General features: G+C 39.7%; 1 protein-coding gene and 1 long non-coding RNA gene across 45 annotated transcripts in view; one reads left to right on the top strand and one right to left on the bottom strand.

The window, feature by feature from the left end:
- The window catches only part of MAP2 (microtubule associated protein 2), a 221573-nt gene extending 205752 nt beyond the window's left edge, over window positions 1-15821 (top strand). For 34 of the 44 annotated variants that reach the window (XM_053365105.1, XM_053365085.1, XM_053365096.1 and 31 more), the window contains 4 exons: window positions 6743-6835; window positions 7987-8068; window positions 9116-9228; window positions 11321-15821. In XM_053365105.1, the coding sequence (XP_053221080.1) occupies window positions 6743-6835; window positions 7987-8068; window positions 9116-9228; window positions 11321-11536 (504 nt within the window). In that variant the 3' untranslated portion in view covers window positions 11537-15821. The remainder of the gene's footprint in view (window positions 1-6742; window positions 6836-7986; window positions 8069-9115; window positions 9229-11320) is intronic. The other 10 variants (XM_053365357.1, XM_053365350.1, XM_053365331.1 and 7 more) reach the window with 1 other exon arrangement.
- A 675-nt stretch (window positions 15822-16496) lies between these two features.
- On the bottom strand, window positions 16497-17794 carry LOC128403001 (uncharacterized). Its single transcript, XR_008327835.1, has 2 exons — window positions 17330-17794; window positions 16497-16716 (listed from the first exon to the last, which is right to left on the bottom strand). It is a non-coding gene; the product is annotated as an uncharacterized LOC128403001 (long non-coding RNA).
- Between the last annotated feature and the right edge of the window lie 2258 nt (window positions 17795-20052).

Below are 20052 nucleotides of genomic sequence, written 5' to 3'. Positions count from 1 at the left end.
ACAGATCCTTAATTTGTCTATCTAAATATTATCAATAAAAAGTTTGTGAATATTTATTCAAAACCTGCCAAGGAGTCCAGTTCATTTTGTTGTTTCTTTAAGTACTTTGTAAAGGGTTCCCATTCATCTTTTAAAATCACAGTTATCCTTGTCATGTAGTTTGTGTGTCAGTTTTGCCAATTCTGCGTAGTCCATCAATTTCTCTTGCCACGGTTCTTTAGCCGGGATTTCCTCGTTCTTCCATCCTTGTGCTATTAAGACTCTTGCCGCCGTTGTCGCATACATAAAGATGTTTTTCAGTTTCCTTGGCAGGTCTTTTCCTACAAAAATCCTTCAGGTTTTTTTGACAAATGTTAGTTGGAACATTTTCTTCAACTCATTATATATCATTTCCCAATTTTTTTTAATTTTTCTGCAGTCCCACCACATATGATAAAAGGTCCCTTCTTTTTCTTTACATTTCCAACACATATTTGAACTGGTTTTGTACATTCTTCCTAGCTGCACTGGTGTTATATACCATCTATACATCATCTTCATATAATTTTCTTTCAGCAAGGAGCAATCTGTAAATTTTAAGTCAGCTTTCCATAACCTTTCTCAATCTTCCAACATAATATTATGACCTATATCTTGTGCCCATTTAATCATAACTGATTTCACCTCTTTGTCTTTCGTCTCCCATTCTAGCAGAAAGCTTTACTTTCCCTTCTACCACTTCCCTTTGAAATCTGGATATCATGTAACTAAATCCTTTCTTACTGTCTTTATATGTTTCATGTAATTGTCGATAGTGCAACCAACTCTGAAAATGATCTTTTATTTCATCATAATCTCTTAGTTTCCATTTTCCATCTTGATCCTTTAACAAGTCAGCATATGTAAGCCATTTTCCTTTCTTTCCAAGTGGTTTGAGTAGTAACGCTTCATGTGGTGAAAGCCACCAAGGAATCTTTTGTTCTAGTAAGTCTTTATATCTCTCCCATACTCTCATTAATGATTTCCTAACTATATGATTGTAAAAACTTCTGTGTACCTTTCCTTTCCCATACCATAAGTATGCATGCCAGCCTAATCTGTTATCATATCCTTCCAATTCTAATGCTTCTTGTTTTTCCAACTTGATCCAGTCCCTGATCCATACCAGACATGCAGCTTTATAGTATAATTTAAAGTCTGGGAGGGCAAACCCGCCTCTGTCTTTTACATCTGTAAGTATTTTATATTTTATCCTTAGCCTTTTGCCCCCCCAGATAAATTTTGAAATCTCTTTCTCCCATTTTTTGAAATAATCATCTTTCAGGATAACTGGAATTGAATGAAAAAGAAATAGCATTTTTGGCAACACGTTCATTTTAATCGCTGCTATTTTACCTAACAATGAGAGATTCATTCTGCTCCATATTTCTAAATTTCTTTGTACCTCAAACCAGATTTTTTCATAATTACTTTTAAATAAATTTAGATTTCTTGATATTAACCATATCCCTAAATACTTAAACTTTTTATGGACTTCAATCTCAATGTTTTGCTCTAACTCATTATTTTTTTCTTCTTCCTTCAAATGTTTAACAAATAATTTAATTTTATTCCTATTTAATTTAAATCCTGCTACTTCCCCAAATTTCTGAATCTTTTCTATTACTTTAGGGAGTGAAGTTTTTGGGTCTTCCACTGTTATCACTAAATCATCTACATATACTTTTAATTTAAACTCACTTTTCCCAGTTTTAATGCCTGTGATCTCTTTATCTGCTCTTATATTTCTGGCAAGTACTTCCAGTACCAGGATGAACAACCATGGTGATAGTGGACATCCTTGTCTGGTTCCTTTTTGAATCTTACAATCATCCGTTATTACCTGGTTTATAATTAATTTTGTTTTTTGTTCTGAATAGATTGCTGATATTCCTTTTAGGAATTTAGGCCCACTTTTGATTTTGTCTAATATCTTTGTCATGAATTTCCAAGAGACGCTGTCAAAAGCTTTTTCAGCATCTATAAACATCATTGCTGCTTTCTTTTCATTTTTAGCCTCCAGGTATTCTATGATATTCAGAATATTCCTTATATTCCCCTTCATTTGTCTACCTGGAAGAAATCCTGCCTGGTCTTGATGTATATACTCATTTAGTATATTTTTCAATCTGTTAGCTAATAAGTTTGCAAACAGTTTGTAATCGTTGTTTAACAAAGAGATAGGTCTGTAATTTTTGATTTGCAGCAAGTCTGCGTCTTGTTTTGGAATTACTGTAATATAGGCCTCTTTCCATGTTTCTGGAATTTCACCTGTGTTCAGTACATCATGACATCTTTCAGTGGGTTCACTAGTTGTTCACTTAATTTTTTATAATATTTTGCCGTAAGTCCATCCGGGCCTGGTGACTTGCCATTTTTAGAGCCTTTTATTGCCTTTTTATTGCAGTTCTTGGGTATTAAAAATCTTCCTCTGTTCATCCTTTATATGTGGCATGTTACTACTTCTGATATACTCTTCTATCTTGAATGTTTTTTCTTTCCCTTGTCTATACAAATCTGAAGAATATTTAACAAATCCTACTCCAATTTCCTTCAGCTTATCTGTGATCTTTCCATTTAGATTAATTTTATTTATGAAGTTCCTTTGTTCATTTTTTTTAACTGCCAGGCTAACAATTTTCCCGGTTTGTTTACATGCTCAAATTTTTTTTTTTACTCTCTTTATTTTCCAACTAATTTCCTCATTAATTATTGTTGAGTATTGAGTTTGTAAGGTTTTAATTGCCTGTTTCACTGCTTCTTTATTTGCTTTATTTGGCAGCTGTTTCTCCTTTTCAGTAATTTCCTCTAGAATTTCCTGTTTCTATTTCTCTTTCAATTTCCTTTTATATGAGTTTTGTTGTATAGAGTCCTCTCACCACCGCCTTAATTGCATCCCAGACTGTCTGTAATTTTGCCTGTCCTTGATTATTTATTTCAAAATAATCAATCAAGGCCTTTTTTATTTTTTCTACAAATTTTTGATCATCTAGTAAATCATCATATAGTCTCCATCTGAAAGAGATTTGGCTTTCTTTTTGTAATTCCATAATCAAGGAATTTGGTCTGAAAAAGTTCTGGGGTTAATTTCATTTTTTTTTACTCTTATTTCCAATTCTTTGGAAATCCACAAAGAGTCTATTCTCGAGCTGCTACTGTGTACATGGCTGTAATAAGTGAACTCTGTATCAAACATATGTCTCATTCTCCATATATCTATCAAATTTAGATTTTGAGTCATATCAAAAAAAGTCTTTGGTAATTTATCTTCCTTGGTCTCTTTTTTGCTTGGCTGATCTGCCTGTCTGATCTGGAACTCCATTTAGGTCTCCCATTAAGATAATCTTTTGATCTGCAAATTTGTGTAGTTCTGTTTCTAGTTTTTTTAAGAAGAATGCTTTTTTATTGTTGGGTGCATAAATGCCAACCAATAACACTTTCTCTCCCTGAATTTTAACTTGTATTATTAAGATTCTGCGTTTTTCATCCTTCTGAATCAATCTGGGTTCAAGTGCAGGATTAATGTAAAAAAAAAACACTCCTCTTTTTTTGGTTTTATCTGATGAAATGAAATCCATACCTAATTTTTTTTTGCTAATTAAGACCCCCTTTTTTGCAATATGTGTCTCTTGGAGGCAAATTATGTCTAATTTCTATTTTGCTATTACATGCTCAATCCGATTGCATTTGGCTTTACAGTTCAATCCATTCACATTCCAGCTCAGTATTTTAAGATTGGCCATTGTCAGAGTCAGTTGCAATATCTGTTTTTTCTGGTGTAGTGCCTTCCAATGCTAACTGCTCCAAGGCCTCTTTTTGTTCAGCTCAAGGGTCTCCCCTGTCTTGTTTGGAATCTAAGTCTCTCCTGTATTTGTCAAAGAACTCTTTCACCTGAAACTCTGATGTTAGCCTATATCTCCTTTTCAGGTATGTGAAAGAAATGCCCTCTGGAAATTCCCATTTGTATCTGATAGCTCTCCTGAGTGCTGTTGTTAAAAACCTATATTTGATTCTTCTAAATCTCAATTTCAGTGGGATCTCCCTAAAAATGTCTACTTTCTGTCCGGCAACCACAAGATTTTTTTCAAAGCTGTTCTGAAGGATTGCATCCTTCACTCTTTTTGTTACTAATGTTAATAAAACATCTCCTGGCTGCATCTGTTCTCGACTTTCGCACGATGTAATTCTGAAACAGCTCTCCGAAAGTCCATCCAACCAGCTTTACTTTTTCCCATCCATTCTGAGATTGTCTGTGTAACAAATGTCTCCAAATTTGGCTCTGTGTCAGATTCTGGAAGGCCTCTAATTCGTAATGTCCTGTCTCTTTCCCTTAGCTGCAAGAGGAGGATCTGGTCCTCCAATTCATTCTGCTTCCCTTGAACCCCTTCCACAGTTCCCATCAACCCTTTTTGTTTCTCTCTTAATTCTCCTACCTCCTCTTTTAACTTTTTCTAGTTTGTCTACTTTGGTTTCCAATTTGTTGACCTTGTCTCCCAATATCCCAAATTGCTCTTTCAAAACTCTTCAAATTTTCAATATCCCTGTGCACTTGTTCAATTAATGTTTGGTTGGATTTTTCCATGTCACTGTGAACCTGTTTTGTAAATTCTTGCATTGATTGAACCATTTCTTTCCTGAATTCCAAAAGTTGCTGTGCAAGAAGATCTGTTTGCTCTCTCTCCCCTTTATCGCCCGTTTCTCCTCGCACACTAGCCCTTCTAGTGGCCGCCGCAGCTGCAGCTGCCACTTTCCTGGTTGTTGTTCCCTGCTTACCCAACATGTCTTATCAGTTGGTTCCCAGTGTTTTTTGAATTGTTCAAGGTCACACCTGCAAGTTCCGGCTCTATCCAGCCATGAGGTTGTTTCCCCCCTCCCACACTCTTTCCAGTTTCCCTTTCCCTTTTGTCTGCCTTCTCCCTCCCCACAACAGCAAATCATACAGTCATATAACAAAAAAGTCAGAGATAAATGAAAACATCCAATAAATCAGGAGATATAAAATGTACAATTAAAAGGGCAAAAAAATAAGAAGAAAAAATAAGAAAGTAATTTAAAAGTCCATAAAGCAAAAAGATGTTAGGCCAGTTCAGTTTCAGATTTATGTCTTTAAAAACAAGGTTATTCTTTAATTTGTACTTATCTACTTGTAACTGTCTCAAACAGTGGTGACTTGCAATAGTTCCAGAATTTATATCTCCATTTTATTTCTTATATGTAATCCCATGGCATTTTGTCTTGTTGTTTAATTCACAAACGTGCTGGAGTTTCAATCGACAGATCTTTCTTGGCAAGCTCTTTCAGTCTCTTGGAGTATTGAAGTTACTTTGGAAGCTGTTCCAGGCTCTTTCCACTTTCTGTGGTTACCCCACAGAAGTGCTGAGAGTCCCCTGCTAGCTCCCTTTCTTTCCCCTTTTCCTCTTCTGCTCCACCAATTTTTAAAATACTGTTCAAATTCCTCCAGCTGTCAGTGGGTTTTTAACTTTATAATCCAATAGGTTACTTGATAGTTAATATATATATTCATTAGAGTTAAATGTTTCAACTCTCCGTTGCTGTAGGCAGTCTCTGTGTCCCATTCACAAAAAAATTCCCTTTGCAGAGCTCATCCACAGAAATCGGAAGCTGACTTCCTGTTTTGCTTTCGTTTCGCCAAATAAACTTTTTAGCCTCTAATTTTTAATTTTTAATGTTTTATTTCACATTTACCTCTAATTGGAAGATCTGCTGCTTCTGGTGACAAATCATAGCTTCGGCAGCAGGCTGTGTTGGAGTTGAGAGCGAACTCAAGCCCCTTCCCTCCCACGCGCACAGCGGCAGCTGGGAGATGTTCAGGGGGCGAGTTTTTCCACTCTGCTGGAGCCCTCGGGTCCCCACTCTTCTGTGGGGGGAGGGTTGGGGTGCGCTGAGCTCTAGCGACACCCTCCACGCCTTTCTGTCCGCTCCATGTTGTGGACGACACTTAGCACATTGCCATTGTCCTCCGCAGTAGACCGGAAGTCCGCTACCAAGAAAGTATTCATATTGACTACAGTGGTACCTCTGGTTACGTACTTAATTTGTGCCGGAGGTCCGTTCTTAACCTGAAACTGTTCTTAACCTGAGGTACCACTTTAGCTAATGGGGCCTCCCGCTGCTGCTGCCGCGCCACCGCCGTGCGATTTCTGTTCTCATCCTGAAGCAAAGTTCTTAACCCGAGGTACTATTTCTGGGTTAGCGGAGTCTGTAACCTGAAGCATATGTAACCTGAAGTGTATGTAACCCGAGGTACCACTGTACTTCTCTCATGAGCTGCAGCCTTTGCATTTTGTTGTATGTGCCACTGAATACCTCATAATGGAAATCCAAGCTGATATTTAATATATTGAGCCAGCATTCAGTGCACAGCTTGCACTTTTCAGGAGCCTACTATTCCCTTGCCCCATTACAGTAGCTTAGAGGATATAGGCCTTCTATCTTCACACGGATGGGCACTTAACTAGCTGCTGCTATAGAAAAGTCACCTGCCTCTCAGAATCTTGAAGAAATTGTTTTGTTTTGCCATGCAGGCAGCTGGAGAGAAACAGGATAGAAAGGTCAAGGCATTCTTAAACAACTTTGACTCATGATTAGAGCATAACTTGTAAAGCAAACGGCCCCCTCCACTGCAGCAGACAGGACTTTGTTGGGAGCTTTGCATACCAACGTTAACACTTTTTATAGTAAGTTAACCTCCGATTCCTTTTAGGTTAGGATTTTAAGCAAGAAGATTGATTTTAGCGATATTCAATCCAGATGTGGTTCCAAGGATAACATCACACATTCAGCAGGGGGAGGAAATGTAAGTAAAGATGGCGCCTGGCAAGGTACCCTGGGCCACTTTGGTGACCCTCCTCTGCACAGCCTAGTCCTTTGTGTCTTCCTACCAAGCACTCTTTCCCGTCTTGCTAATGTTTCACAGACACCTTGGTCTAGTGATGTGTTCAGCATTGTGTGTTGAGTGGTGGGTATCTCCATCCTTCCTCACAGACCACAGCAAATTTCCCAGTCTCAGTCAAAGCACTCTGCTCCACAAGACACTGACTCAGCCAACTGAAATACACAACTATTCAAGGCCTTATAAAAAAAAGAAATCCCAGTCCTTACAGGGCTGAAAATGTGAGAAAATATTAAGGATACAAACATAAGAGTTGCGCTTGCTTAGCAATCTGGAGGTAAGGCTAGCAATATGTCCTTAACACATGGTAGTGTTTCCTGACCAGGTGGCAGCCAGGTGGCTTAGCAAGAATAGAGGAATATAGCTGTTGTAGACCCACCATTGTGTGACTTCATTTCACACTGAAGGCCTTGTAGAATCAGAGCCAACTCGTGAGCCATATATTTTCCGCATATGCTTGACCCATTTGCATCATCTCATTTCATGGTGGGTCCAAAAGGGTGAATGAACCTTAAGTCTATCACATATCTAAGGCAATATCTGTAGTAGCACCCCCAAATGCCAGGAACATTGTAAGGAAACATGCCAGTTTATGCTTCAGACGCATCTGTAGTTTTTCTCTTAGAGGATAACATAACCTTTTTAAAAAAGGTTAGCGAGACCAAATCGGGCCTTAGAAAGGTGGAATGTAGCTACAGGAGCACTGAAAAATATTCCAATCAGAAATCCAGTTAAGCCACAGAAGGCAATCCTGGAACTCTGTGCAAAAAGGAAATAGAAATATGTCATACAGTTCTCAGCACACAGCACTGAAACAAACTTCACTCACCTTCCTGATATACAGTCTTCACTTTACTAATGAAAAACCTTTAACATGGTTCTGCTAGGTTCAAATGGGAAGCTTGCTGTATTAATCTGGGTGTTTCCCTCCTTTGTGGCATGATTGTATACTACTAATCATCTATTTTCTTACAGTATCTTTCAAAGTCAAGGCACATTCATTTCCAGGTTTTATTTTCTCATTCCCAAGTTATATTTTTGTATATTTTTAACAGGTGCAGATCGTAACCAAGAAGATAGACTTAAGTCATGTGACTTCAAAATGTGGCTCACTAAAGAATATCCGTCACAGGCCAGGTAAGATGGAAATTCTCGGGGGGGGGGGAGAATTTTGCAAAACACGGATTTTCCAGGGTACCTGATGTCCATAATAAGTACTCAGGCACTGTAGGAAAGTTACATTTCCTGGGGTCCCTGTCATCTGGGGTGTTGTCATTGCCACATTTGAGAGTGAAGGAAGCCTCCAGAAAAACACCTCCACTGCCACTGCCAGATAAATGTGAAACGAAGAAGATGGCTGTCCCTCCCTATAGCACCTCTGCTGTGGGTTTGCATATTTCCCATGGTATTTTCTTTTGCTAATCTCATGTACCACTTACTAGGTTATAGAGGCCATCCATTTAATATGCATATTATTGTGTTAATATGGTTTTGGAGCTACTCCCATTCCTGATCCTGGGTAAGCAGTGGAAAGGAAAATGGAGCAGGGAGATTAAGGGAAGGCAAAAAAACTCCTGCCACTTTCTTCCCTAGTCACAGTTCATGCACCCTCAGGTCTTCTTCCCCAAACCCAGAAGGATTCTTCTGTTGAAGTGTTTTATATAGGCACTCTCTTAACACTCTCCGTCCATTATGCAATGATTAACCTTGGTTTCTGTTGTGGTCTGCTTCCATGTAAAGTTTTGGTTTCTTTTCCAAACCCCTGACACTAAAAGTTCACCGAGGAGCATTAGCTTATTCCAGTTTTGACATTAGGCACTTGCATACATGACTATCTCTCTCTAATTGAAAGCCATTTACAAATGATTTCTCATTCTGAAGTACACAGTGCCAGCTTGCCCACACAATGAATGGCCTGATCTGCACATCATGGAAAGCCAAACTATGCTTACCAGGACTGCACAAATGAGCTGGCTCCTGGAGGGGAGATTGTACCCGCTGTGCTTCTCTCCAAGCCTTTCCACTGAGCACAGCATAGCAGCCACAGCAAAGTTTGGCTCAGCGTGTCATCCTAACCCCATGATCATTGTTAAGGAGGAAAGTATGTGTGTTGAAAAGTGCTTCAGTCACAGTTGGAGAGTCTTGCTGTATTTTCCGACTTAATTTTCCTCCCATAACATCTAGGTGGAGGGCGAGTGAAAATTGAGAGCGTGAAACTGGATTTTAAAGAAAAGGCCCATGCCAAGGTTGGCTCGCTTGACAACGCTCACCATGTACCTGGAGGAGGCAATATCAAGGTAAGGCGCTGCCACTTCTACTTACTGAAACATTCATTCTGTGCATCATCCAGTTGCTTGTGAATACCCTGGATATCCAGACTAAGTGATTCCACTGAAATGAGCAGGACAAGTTAGTTGTGATCCAAACCTTTATCACCAGCCTGTTTATTCTTTATTACATAGGCACTGCACAATTTGTCTTTTGAGCCCAGGAATTTCTCAAACTGGGAAGGTTAGCTCTAATGGCAGCAAGCAGGCCCAGGGGCTGAGGTGGGGCTTCTCTTAGGGAAGGCAGAAATACCTGCGAGGACTGGGGATTCATCCGGTGTTGTGGTCAGCCATGTCATATATACACTAGAGTATGATAGCCTGAGGTGGGACAGCAGGTATCAGCTCCACCACTCACTTCACATCCTCAACCACATCATAGCTGAGTAGAGTTGCAGGAGTAGAGGTGTACAATCCCCATGAATCTTGAATCCATGGAATAAAACTGTTGAGGGCCCCCCCCCCAAAAAAACCTTTTGTGTGTGGAAAAACCAGGCATTCATGGGAAATTTGAATATATGCCATTCTACTTACTTTATCAAAGGTCAAATTGCTTTGCTGCTTTAATATGAAATGTATTATATAAAACTTAGTGCATACAATTATACTGGGGTATATTCATAAATGTATATATATGACTTGGGGTTCAACCCAACCAAACAATTCTGTAATTTTATGTTGTGAACAACCCTGTGATCTTCAGATGAAGAGAGGTATACAAATTTAATAAATAATAATTATAACAACAACAATGATTATGGATATATCCAGTATTATAGATGAAGCTGCAAACTGTTGTACCTTAACGTACCTAGTTATGTCTTGGATTTTGCCAGCTGGGAAATAAAGAGAGGTGAGAAACAGAAAACTGTAATTCCTATAGTTAATGTTTGGCAACAAGGATTTTTGGGGGGTGGGGGTTAAAGGAATTGTGTGTGCACAGCCTTCAGTTCTTTCCAAAGAAAACGTTTTATCCTTATTTATTTTGTATCTTTACAAACTTCTTTCTCTTTAAGTGGAGGAGTAAAGTTGCCTAGGAAAAAAGGTAAAAGTAAAGTGTACTCAGAATGGCACTAAATATGAAGGGAGTTAACATTATTTTAATAAGATCAGTGAAATTTCTTACAGGGGTTTGCCCATCTACAAATTCCCAATGAAGTCCAGCTGAAGAGGAGCTGCTCAGGCAAATGTCTATGAAATTAGAGTCATGGAAATGTAGAGTTGGAAGGGACCCCGAGGGTCATTTAACCCAACCCCCTGCAATGCAGGAATCTCAGCTAAAGCATCCAGGACAGATAGCCTTCCTAACACCTCTCCTGGGAGTCTGTTCCACTGTTGAGAAGGTCTTATGATGTTTAGTCAGAATCTCCTTTCTTATAACTTGAATTCATTGATTTGGGTCCTACCCTCCAGAGCAGGAGAAAACAGGCTTGCTCCATCTTCCATGTAACAGCCCTTTAGATATTTGAAGGTGGCTACCATATCTTCTCTCAGCATCCTCTTATCCAAGCTAAACATATTCAACTCCCTCAACCATTCCTCCTAAGGCTTGATTTCCAGACACTTTATCATTTGCACATGTTCCAGATTGTCAATATCCTCCTTAAATTGTGGTGCCCAGAACTTGACACAGTACTCCAGGTGTGGTCCAACCAGGGCAGAATAAAGCAGTACTATGAGTTCACTTGATCTGGACACTAGACTTCTGTTGGTGCAACCTAGAGTAGGATAAGTACCGGTATTTTTTTGCTGCTGCATCACTCTGCTGACTCACGTTGTACTTGTGGACTTCTAAGACTCCTAGATCCTTTTCACATGGCAAGCCACATGTCCTCCATGGAAGTTAATATTATTTTGATAAGATTAATGCAATATATTATGGGGGGAAATTGACTTGGGGGAAAATTGAAGTGAATTTGTGGGGCTCTGCTGAAGTAAAAAATCCATAGCCCTTTCATGGTAAATTAAAATAATATTTACTAAATTGACACTCTTTCTTTGGGGAGCTTCACATGTCTGCAGTTGCTGCGTTTTCTTTAGTGAGCCTGCTTTCTTTGTACAGATTGACAGCCAGAAGCTAAATTTCCGAGAGCATGCTAAGGCCCGGGTAGACCATGGAGCTGAGATCATCACGCAGTCACCAGGCAGATCCAGTGTGGCTTCCCCACGGAGGCTCAGCAACGTCTCATCCTCTGGAAGCATCAACCTGCTTGAATCTCCTCAGCTTGCTACTCTCGCTGAAGATGTCACTGCAGCCCTAGCTAAACAGGGCTTATGAATTTGCTTCATTTAGCAGTGTTTGAAGTAATAATATTTAGGCATGAGCTCTTGCCAGGAATGGGCTCTGAGCAGGTGTTAACATTCATTCTTTACCATGTCTAAAATTAAGTCACATCCCAAGACTGTAGTAACCATAAAATAAAAACTGGGGGAAAGTTATATATAGATGCAAAAATTGGCCTGATTTCCATTTACAGCAGGAAGACACTGGCTTTTATGTGGGTACAATTGCAGTATATTACATTGGACAATAATTGTCGCTCTGCCCTGTCTTGCATGGAGTACTGTACTATGATACAATGCATTTTTACCTTTCATGTGCCTGAAGGCCATCCATCTACCACTTTTTGAGGAGCCTTGTTAAATACCTTGAGTTGCTCATTTTACCATTTTGTTGATGGATGGAATTAAGGAACATCTCCCATTGTAATTTACTAACAGGTTAAATTAAACTGGAGAGTCTGAATACCAGGCAGAAGGGCAAATAAAGATGTCAAAGCTTCAAAAGGGGGTGTGCAGGGTTGGGTTATTTTATATAAATGGGTAGAAGAAAGAGTCAATTAAGTTATTAACGTTGTTGAACTTGGATAATTATGTCGGTGTATAGCTGATTCCAATAAATTATTTAACTAATAATTAAGGAAAGTAGTGGGGGGGGAATCATATGAACTGTACTGGGGAAGTGGCATTTTTCTTTTCTAAAAGCAGCTACTGAAAATAAGCAATGGAATTGTGTCTGATTAGAATGTTGGTTAAGCAGCTAGGTTTGTGTCTACACTACTGGTTTCACATCCTTTCCATCTGTTTGATACAGTATTATTATAGATATATATTTCTCTGTGGCCATTTGTGATACGCCCTCTCATACTTGAATATTCTACTTCTTTATTCACAGTATCTGTGTCTCTTGCACCCTTTGGTGTTGCAATTTTAGGTATGTAAAAGTAGATGTTAGCAGGGTTTTTATTTCCCTATTCAGACTTTTAAAAAATACAAAAAGGCAAAGATCTTTTAGCATGAAATTGCTTTCTGTGACATCTCAAAACTGTGACCCTGTTTTAGTGCCAGATGCAAGTCTCTTCTGTGATACGAGAAAAAATACTCTCCCTTCTTTCTCCTGTACTTCCTCATTCTTTTTTTTTTTTTTAATTCACCATGACTATATGGGGTCCAAGTATCTTTTTTTAAAAAAAGTTTTCCAAAAAGATGGATTTGGATTCTAAATTAATAAAATAAAACAATGGTTCATTTTTTGGCATTTTTAAAAAATCCTGCAGTAAGAGTGGAATATAAAGTTATTTATTTATTTATTTATTTTCTTTTGCTAAAGTTGAAATTCCAAGAAACAATGGGGGAGTTTAAACAGAAGTCATTTCCATTCCTTTAATGGCATCTTTGCATAGATGTGCTCAGATGCCTCCGGAGAATGATGCTCTGGAGAGATACATACATAATGCATGTTGATTACTGGTAACATAATTAAATAAGCTTCTTATACAGCATCACCAGGGTGATGGAACTGATAAATAAATCTGCAGAATGCATATGTTGAACATAAAAAGTATATGACAAGTGTGTGTAATAAGAAATAAGACAAGAACACCTAGACATTAAAACAAGTGGAGTCTAGGGGATTTCCACCACTGCCACATGGACACTAAGAGAATATTGGTGGTATGGTAATATGACACATAAGTGGACAAATGTCTACTCGTGTTATGTATGTTAGCTTTGACTAGATGATAATAATTACTTATTTCAACCTGCAGATCAATTGCTCATTTCCTTATAAATTCACCTGCATAACATTTGCATGCTCTCAAGCTGAACGCTCTCAAGTACATGAACGGTTCATTAGGATGATTTTACATGTTGGAAGCTTTTTGAAAAGGGCTACCTCTTAAACACCTTAATTTACAAAATATGTATCCAGTACTGATTTTAAAATGGTTTTTAAAGATAGAAAACATCAACGGAATGATCAACCATGAGTCTTGGTAGCACCGTAAAGACTAAAACAATTACCATGGCAAATGTTTCAGGGACTAGAACCAAATTATCAGATGCACAGATCAGACTTCCAATATATTCCAGTACTGTTCCCTTAGTTATGGAGTTCCATAAAATTAAATTAGATCATGAATATTTAAAAAAGCTTTCTAAATGGCATCAGCTTATTTCTAATAGGTAAAACTTCAGCAGTGTATTGTAGAGCTTGTTCAAATTCCATGGAATGAATGAAAACCTAAGTAATACCCTTATACATTACATCCTAAAAGCAATCTCATGTTGTAAGATGCCTCATTCAGTTTATGATGCAGTCATATAATTAATAAAAAAAACTAGCTTAGACACCAGTGCATCAGGAGGACTCTTATGGCTGTGATGTTGCTTAGAATAATCGTACAAAATACAAACACTAAGAACAAAAGAAGAGCTCTGCTGGATCAGACTGGGGGTCCATACCGCCACCGCTTCAGGAAAAAAATAATAAAGGCAAAAGAACAGTATTTTTAATGAAATGTTGTCACTCTGACTCTATGCCATTGGTTCTTGCAGATTAGCCTCTTAGTGTTTTTACATCTTTTTCCAGTCTTAGAGAGAGTGCCCAAGGTACTACTGAACCTCACGTGGACTGATGCTGATTGCCAGCCAGTCAGAACAGTGTTTAATCTGTGACTATTTTGTATTCTGCTTTTTTTGGGATATAAACACATTCTAGATGGTGAAGTTATTTATTGAGTATATATGTCCAACGCTGCCGAGTCATTAATTTCATGCTGCAAATTTATCTTTCTCATCTTAAAGAGAAGTCCTTGTAATCGATAATCATCCTTCCATAGAAAGTTGCAGAATTTTGCTGAAGTCGTACAAGTTGAAGAGCCAGCAGGAGATCATGTTATTATTAAAAGAAATGCACACACTATGTTACAGGACTCTAGATTTTCGCTTGGGGTGGTAGCGGGAGTGGGGGCCACCAAATCTTAACTTCCCATGCCTAAGCTTCATTTAAAAGCTAACAGCACAACAATTCAGGGGGAAGTTATCTTGTGCAACAGCCACACAAGGGCACTGATGTTCTTCAAGTCAGCAAGATAACATTTTGCTGGATTGTGCCCTATTGCAATTATTGGAAAACACGTCTTTGTTGGTTTTATGGAGCTGGCACTGTAACACTAACAAGCTCTTGTAAGTTCAAGTATAATGAAGTAATGTGCACTTAGCAATTTCTGGAGAAGATGAATAAAAGCATGTAGGGCTGCCATAGATGGTTCAATCAAGAAAACATCTGCCCCTTGGGATCCCTCTGTTTCTCTCTGCTTACATAGCATTTGCTTCTGTGTAATCCTAGGCATGATGAGACAAAAAAAAGACAGACAGGCAGACATTTTTTTGTCCAGCAACAGTAGTCCAAGCTGCTAATTATAAGGGTAGTCCTTTTGCCTACTGGGATATTATCTATAGAACATATATGGCATTAGACATCTAACCATATGCTCTCCTATACAGCTGCAACCTTTCTCTTCATAATGGCTGTTTGCAAATATCTATGTCTGCTTAGTGTACGTCCCGAAGGATCCAAAAATGTGGACCACCAAGTCACAATAAGCATGCAAGGGGCTTTTCTGTAGTCCTGAATTCCAGACTCCCTTCCAGAAGATATAATGCAAATCAACATAAAAGAGGAAGCTGGAAGCCAAAGCTTCAACCTAAGCCAGGGCTGCAGTCTCAGAGCTGCTAGGCTGACCTAAGCCCACCAGCGGCTTGGTAGACCCTCTGGTTTCGCTGCCTCCTTAGAAGCGTAAAAACAGGGTAGTAGTTGTTGAGCCCCCAAAAGGACACCCACCCACAGTTGACCGGGTGTGATCAGCTTGGTTGTGCAGGCCTATCCAGAAACTGCTCTAGAGCTTTCTCTCTCACGCACAGCTGCTCCTAGCAAATTCCATTACAAATGAAGCAGATAGTGAGTTTGCAGATTTGGTAAGGCCAGGCCTAACAGTCATTTCAACTTTAGCAAAGAGAAACATAAAATTGCCTTCTGTGTGCTGGGATTCCCCCTCCCCCTTTCCCTTTTTTCAAAAAGAAGAAGGAGGAAACAACAGTAGGCCATTACAAAGCCTGTGTAGCCATTTCTTTTCCTGGCAATTCTAGAGCCTGTTATCATAAAAGAGGCATTTCTTGAATGGCTGGTGGTAGGTAGTTCATGTTTTTCAATCCAATTTGCAATTGTATTTGTTGCTGTATAGTGATTGTTTTGCAAAATAAAATGGCTTGTCATCTAATTGCTTGCACCCCGTCTTCTTTCTTTGCATTTCTCCCCTCCCTCCCCCAGTGGGGTTCTTAATATATCAGCATCCTCACCTGATTTGTCTTTGCAAATTTTCTCCTTTTAATAATGACTCTCATTAGTGGTGCAGATGGGCAGTTGGGCACTCTAGTCCTAATGGCCTAAAGGGCCAATTCAGGACCCTTGCCTGCACTTTTTTTACTTCAACACAGCGTTTCCTCAGAAGTAAACCCCTTGCCTGCAGTGTGGTTGGCTCCCAGGTAGGTGGGCTTAGGATTGCAACCTGCGTGTTCCTGGTCAAAATGGAGGCCTGCTTCTTCCTGAACTAGGAAAGCTGCTGCCCGGCTGTTCCAATTCCAGCAGAAACTTGATATTTGCAAGACAGAAAAGAAGGAAACAGGTAACGGGGGGGAGGGAGGGGGACGACCTTCTAGTTTTCTGTGTGTTGAAGCGAGTATTCCCTCATGTGAGCACTATCTGAAGCAGATAGTGTTGTTGGCTAGCCTAGTATTTCTGATGTTTGCCTCAAATATGAGGTGAGCATCAGGACCTAGCTATTGCTATCTGCCTCAGGTTTTAATCCATCAGAGTCGTGCTTTTCTTGCCCTCCTCCCAGCTTCCAATATCTTTCCCTCCTTTTCCCATCCAACCCAATGAACAGTGCTGCTACTTCACAGAGAGAGAAAGATTTATTTGCAGCGGCCACTGGCCTTCACAATTGGAGCAGGAGGTAGTAACGTGTATAAGCAGGGAATATTAATCACCAAACTAAATCAAAGCACCAGCCATTGTGGTTTGTATACGGAATAGAAACACTAAGCAGGTAGAATTGCCAAGCTCCAGGGCCTTTTTTTTCTTTCAGCTGGAACTTTCTGGAACTCCATTCTGAACTACAAGGAGAAAAGTCAAATAATAAGTGTGCAAATGTTCAGATTGAGATAATGGGCCGATTAATTATTTACACTAAGCTGTGTACAAAGAGCAAACTGACAGCACATGAACCACCATTTTGGCCTCTCCGCAGAGGTGTGCATTGGCAGGATGCCACGGATTCCCCCAACCCTCCTTTGGCCTTGGGGAAATGTCATTTGGGCGGCTGGAAAAGGCCTGGCAGCAGAGCAGGTGCCAAGATGGGAGCGAGGAGAGATTTCTCTCCCACCTGCCATGGTAAGTCAGGGAACGAGGCCTAAAGGGTCTGGAAGGGTTGGGCACTTGCTGCCCTGGGCGGGATATAAATGTAATAATACAGTAATCCAAAGTATTTCCTGAATTGGAAGGGGGGTAGTTAATTCTAAGGCAGTCTAAGCTGCCAGGCACTCACCCTTAAATCCTTACTGTCCTGACACAAGTTTCTGCCTCAGTACACAAGATACATTTAAAGAAACACCACATCAATTGATCCTAACAGAGCTACAGTTCTCAATACCCTTAACAAACTACACTCCCCATGATACTTTAGGGGAAGCTGTGTGTGCTCTTTTATGCATGGCATTCACAGCTTACCCTTGTATTGTCCCTATCGACCCAGTCACAAGTTGAATAACCAACAAGGTGCTACCAGGATGCGAGGAGGCTGCTGCTAAGTTGTGCAAGAATTAGTTATGGGAAACTATAACAGACAGAATCAGGATCCTATACCATGTTTTTCTGTGTGTCCCCATGTATAAAACGACCCTTATTTTTTTGAACCCCAAATTAAGAAATCAACATTTTATGATTATGATGAAATGATTGGCAGTTCCGGCAGCTTCTTCATAGCAGCCGTGGGAAGGTAAGTAGTGTTTTTGTAACCCCTGTGCATTCCCCATCCGTGTATAAGACAACTCCCAATTTTTGGCAGATTATTTAAAACAAAAAACATCGACTTATACACGGAAAAATACGGTAATTGTAAAGTTGTAAACTAGAGGCCCAAAGGCCATCTAGTTCAACCCGCATGCAATGCAGGAATCTCAACACATGGTCCCCTGCCCAATTTGAAACCATACCGGACGGTGCTCAGCTTTGCAAATGTGCTAGCAGTTTTACTGCCACACCGCTAGGATTGTTTCTAAAGGAAAGTGACAAGGCCCAGTTTTTACTGAGCACCCTCTGGCACACAGCCCTTGCAAATGCAAAATGTTGGAAGGAAAAGGGCAGCTGTGGTTAAACACTGCTGCTAAGCAAACCACATTCCACACATGTTCATAGGACTCGTCTTTATTCATTGTTGCAATGCTGCTTCCTGTGTGAAAGCCCTGATAATAATGTTGTGCATTTTTTAAATACTTGTGCCTGCACAGAAACACACACACACACGCACAAATATACAGAGCATACTGTCCGTGATAGTTTTTCCTCAAACAACAATTTGGCTAAATGTTCTATATCCTTGCAGTACAATCTAGAGTGAGGCAGGTTGTTGTTGTTGTTGAAGCAAACAAGCCGCCAGGGGGTGCTTTAATAAGCATTTAAAAGGCTACTCTAAAAAGCCAACTCTTCAAAGCTGGTGATCTAAAACTGAGGACAGAACTGTGTGTGATGCGGAGGCATCTACAAGGAACAATTGTTAGAAGTGAAGAGGATTACCGTAATCATCCCAACTCAGCCTGCCAATTTCCCCTTCCAAATACCCTCTGCCCCCACATCAGTGTTAGGAGGCAAACACAGGTAAGTGAAATCCATAAGGGCTGAGTGGGTTTGAGAACTACTTGCTTTGTAACACTCCCTTCAGGTCCTGTCCCTTGAGCTTCTACTTGAACTTTAGAAATAAAACAGTTGCAAACAGGGGAAAATGAGACAGGCCTGCCCACAGAGCAGTAAAAGGTACCGTAGAAATATATTTTGGTGCAGTTTTCTCAACATCAAATATTTTGATCTAGTTCTGCTTTGGTTTATATGCCCTAAAACTGATCCACCTCAACAAGACTACTATTTCTGCACAGATATTTTTTATTTGTTTCCTTGTTTGTACCCCACCCATCTGACAGGGATGCCCCAGCCACTCTGGGTGGCTTCCAACATATATAAAAACATAATACAACTTTAAACTTTAAAAAGCCTCCCTATAGACAGGCATTAAATATACAGTGCTTTATGGTCTATAGAAAGGAATTGGTTAACTTAAAAAAAATTAGAATGAACATAATAATAAAAAGAGAAGGCAATTATTGGCAAGGCATGTGTGCGGAAACTGAAGTCTTGGTACAGTCATCTCCCAGTTATTAAGACTTCAGAAAATACTTCTGGGTGGAGCATAATGGATGGAATGGGGAGCTTTTGGTTATTCCAACCATAGGTCATGCTGTATCTTGAAAGGAGGCTTTCAGCTTTGCTTCTTTTCCACGAACTCTTCAGAGCAATAAAGTTGTTGTTCAGCATTCATTTTGACTTGGCCCTGTACTAACCTTACAGTAGCAATGGAAAATACTGCCTTAGAATTGTTCAACACATTTTAGCAGAATGATTAAACTTGCCACATTTTCTGCAATCCTTCCCACATGCTGGGCAGTGAATTCCAATTTGGCTGATGTCACACACACAGCATGCCATGTCTTTCAGGGGTGTTTGTCAGTGCTCTCTCCTTTATTTGAGGCTGAATAGCCTTGATTTTGTTAGAAGTGCTTTTTCACTGTATGGGGTCCCGTGTGTGTGTGTGTGTGTGTGTGTGTGTGTGTGCGCGCTGCCCCTCAGAGTTGTAGCTGCTTATTCTGCCTTGCATATACCCCTGCACACTCCATGGTTAAATGAGTCTTTCTCAGTAAACTGATACGGCTATATGCCATGTAGTGTTATCTAGTACATGATACACACCATGAAAGCTTATGGTTTTGAACAGAAATTAAACCAGTCATCCACATGTGGCATCTATGCTCTTCTTCACTCTGAGCTGGTGTAGACTTTGTGCCTTTCAGACTTAATCATTCTGAGTGCTTCACATTCATTTTTTACTTATTTTAGTGTTTTGTTGGAAGGCGCCCATAGTGGCTGGGGTAACCCAGCCAGATGGGCGGGGTATGAATAATAAATTATGATGATGATGATGACGATTAGTATTATTAGTATTATTTTCAGAAAATATTTCCTCTATCTTCATTGCCATCAAAATGGAAATGGAAAAAATAAGATAAAGAAATAAATGCCATATTACAAAAATGTCTAAAGCCAACTGAGCAATCTGTTGGTCCCAGAACCTGCCATGTTCCAGCAAATGTGAAGGGGAAGTGGATTCCAGAAGCAGAAAGTTG

The sequence above is a fragment of the Podarcis raffonei genome, chromosome 1 (genome assembly GCF_027172205.1).
Source record: "Podarcis raffonei isolate rPodRaf1 chromosome 1, rPodRaf1.pri, whole genome shotgun sequence".
NCBI classification, from domain to species: Eukaryota; Metazoa; Chordata; class Lepidosauria; order Squamata; family Lacertidae; genus Podarcis; species Podarcis raffonei.
This window is presented reverse-complemented; position numbering and strand designations above follow the sequence as displayed.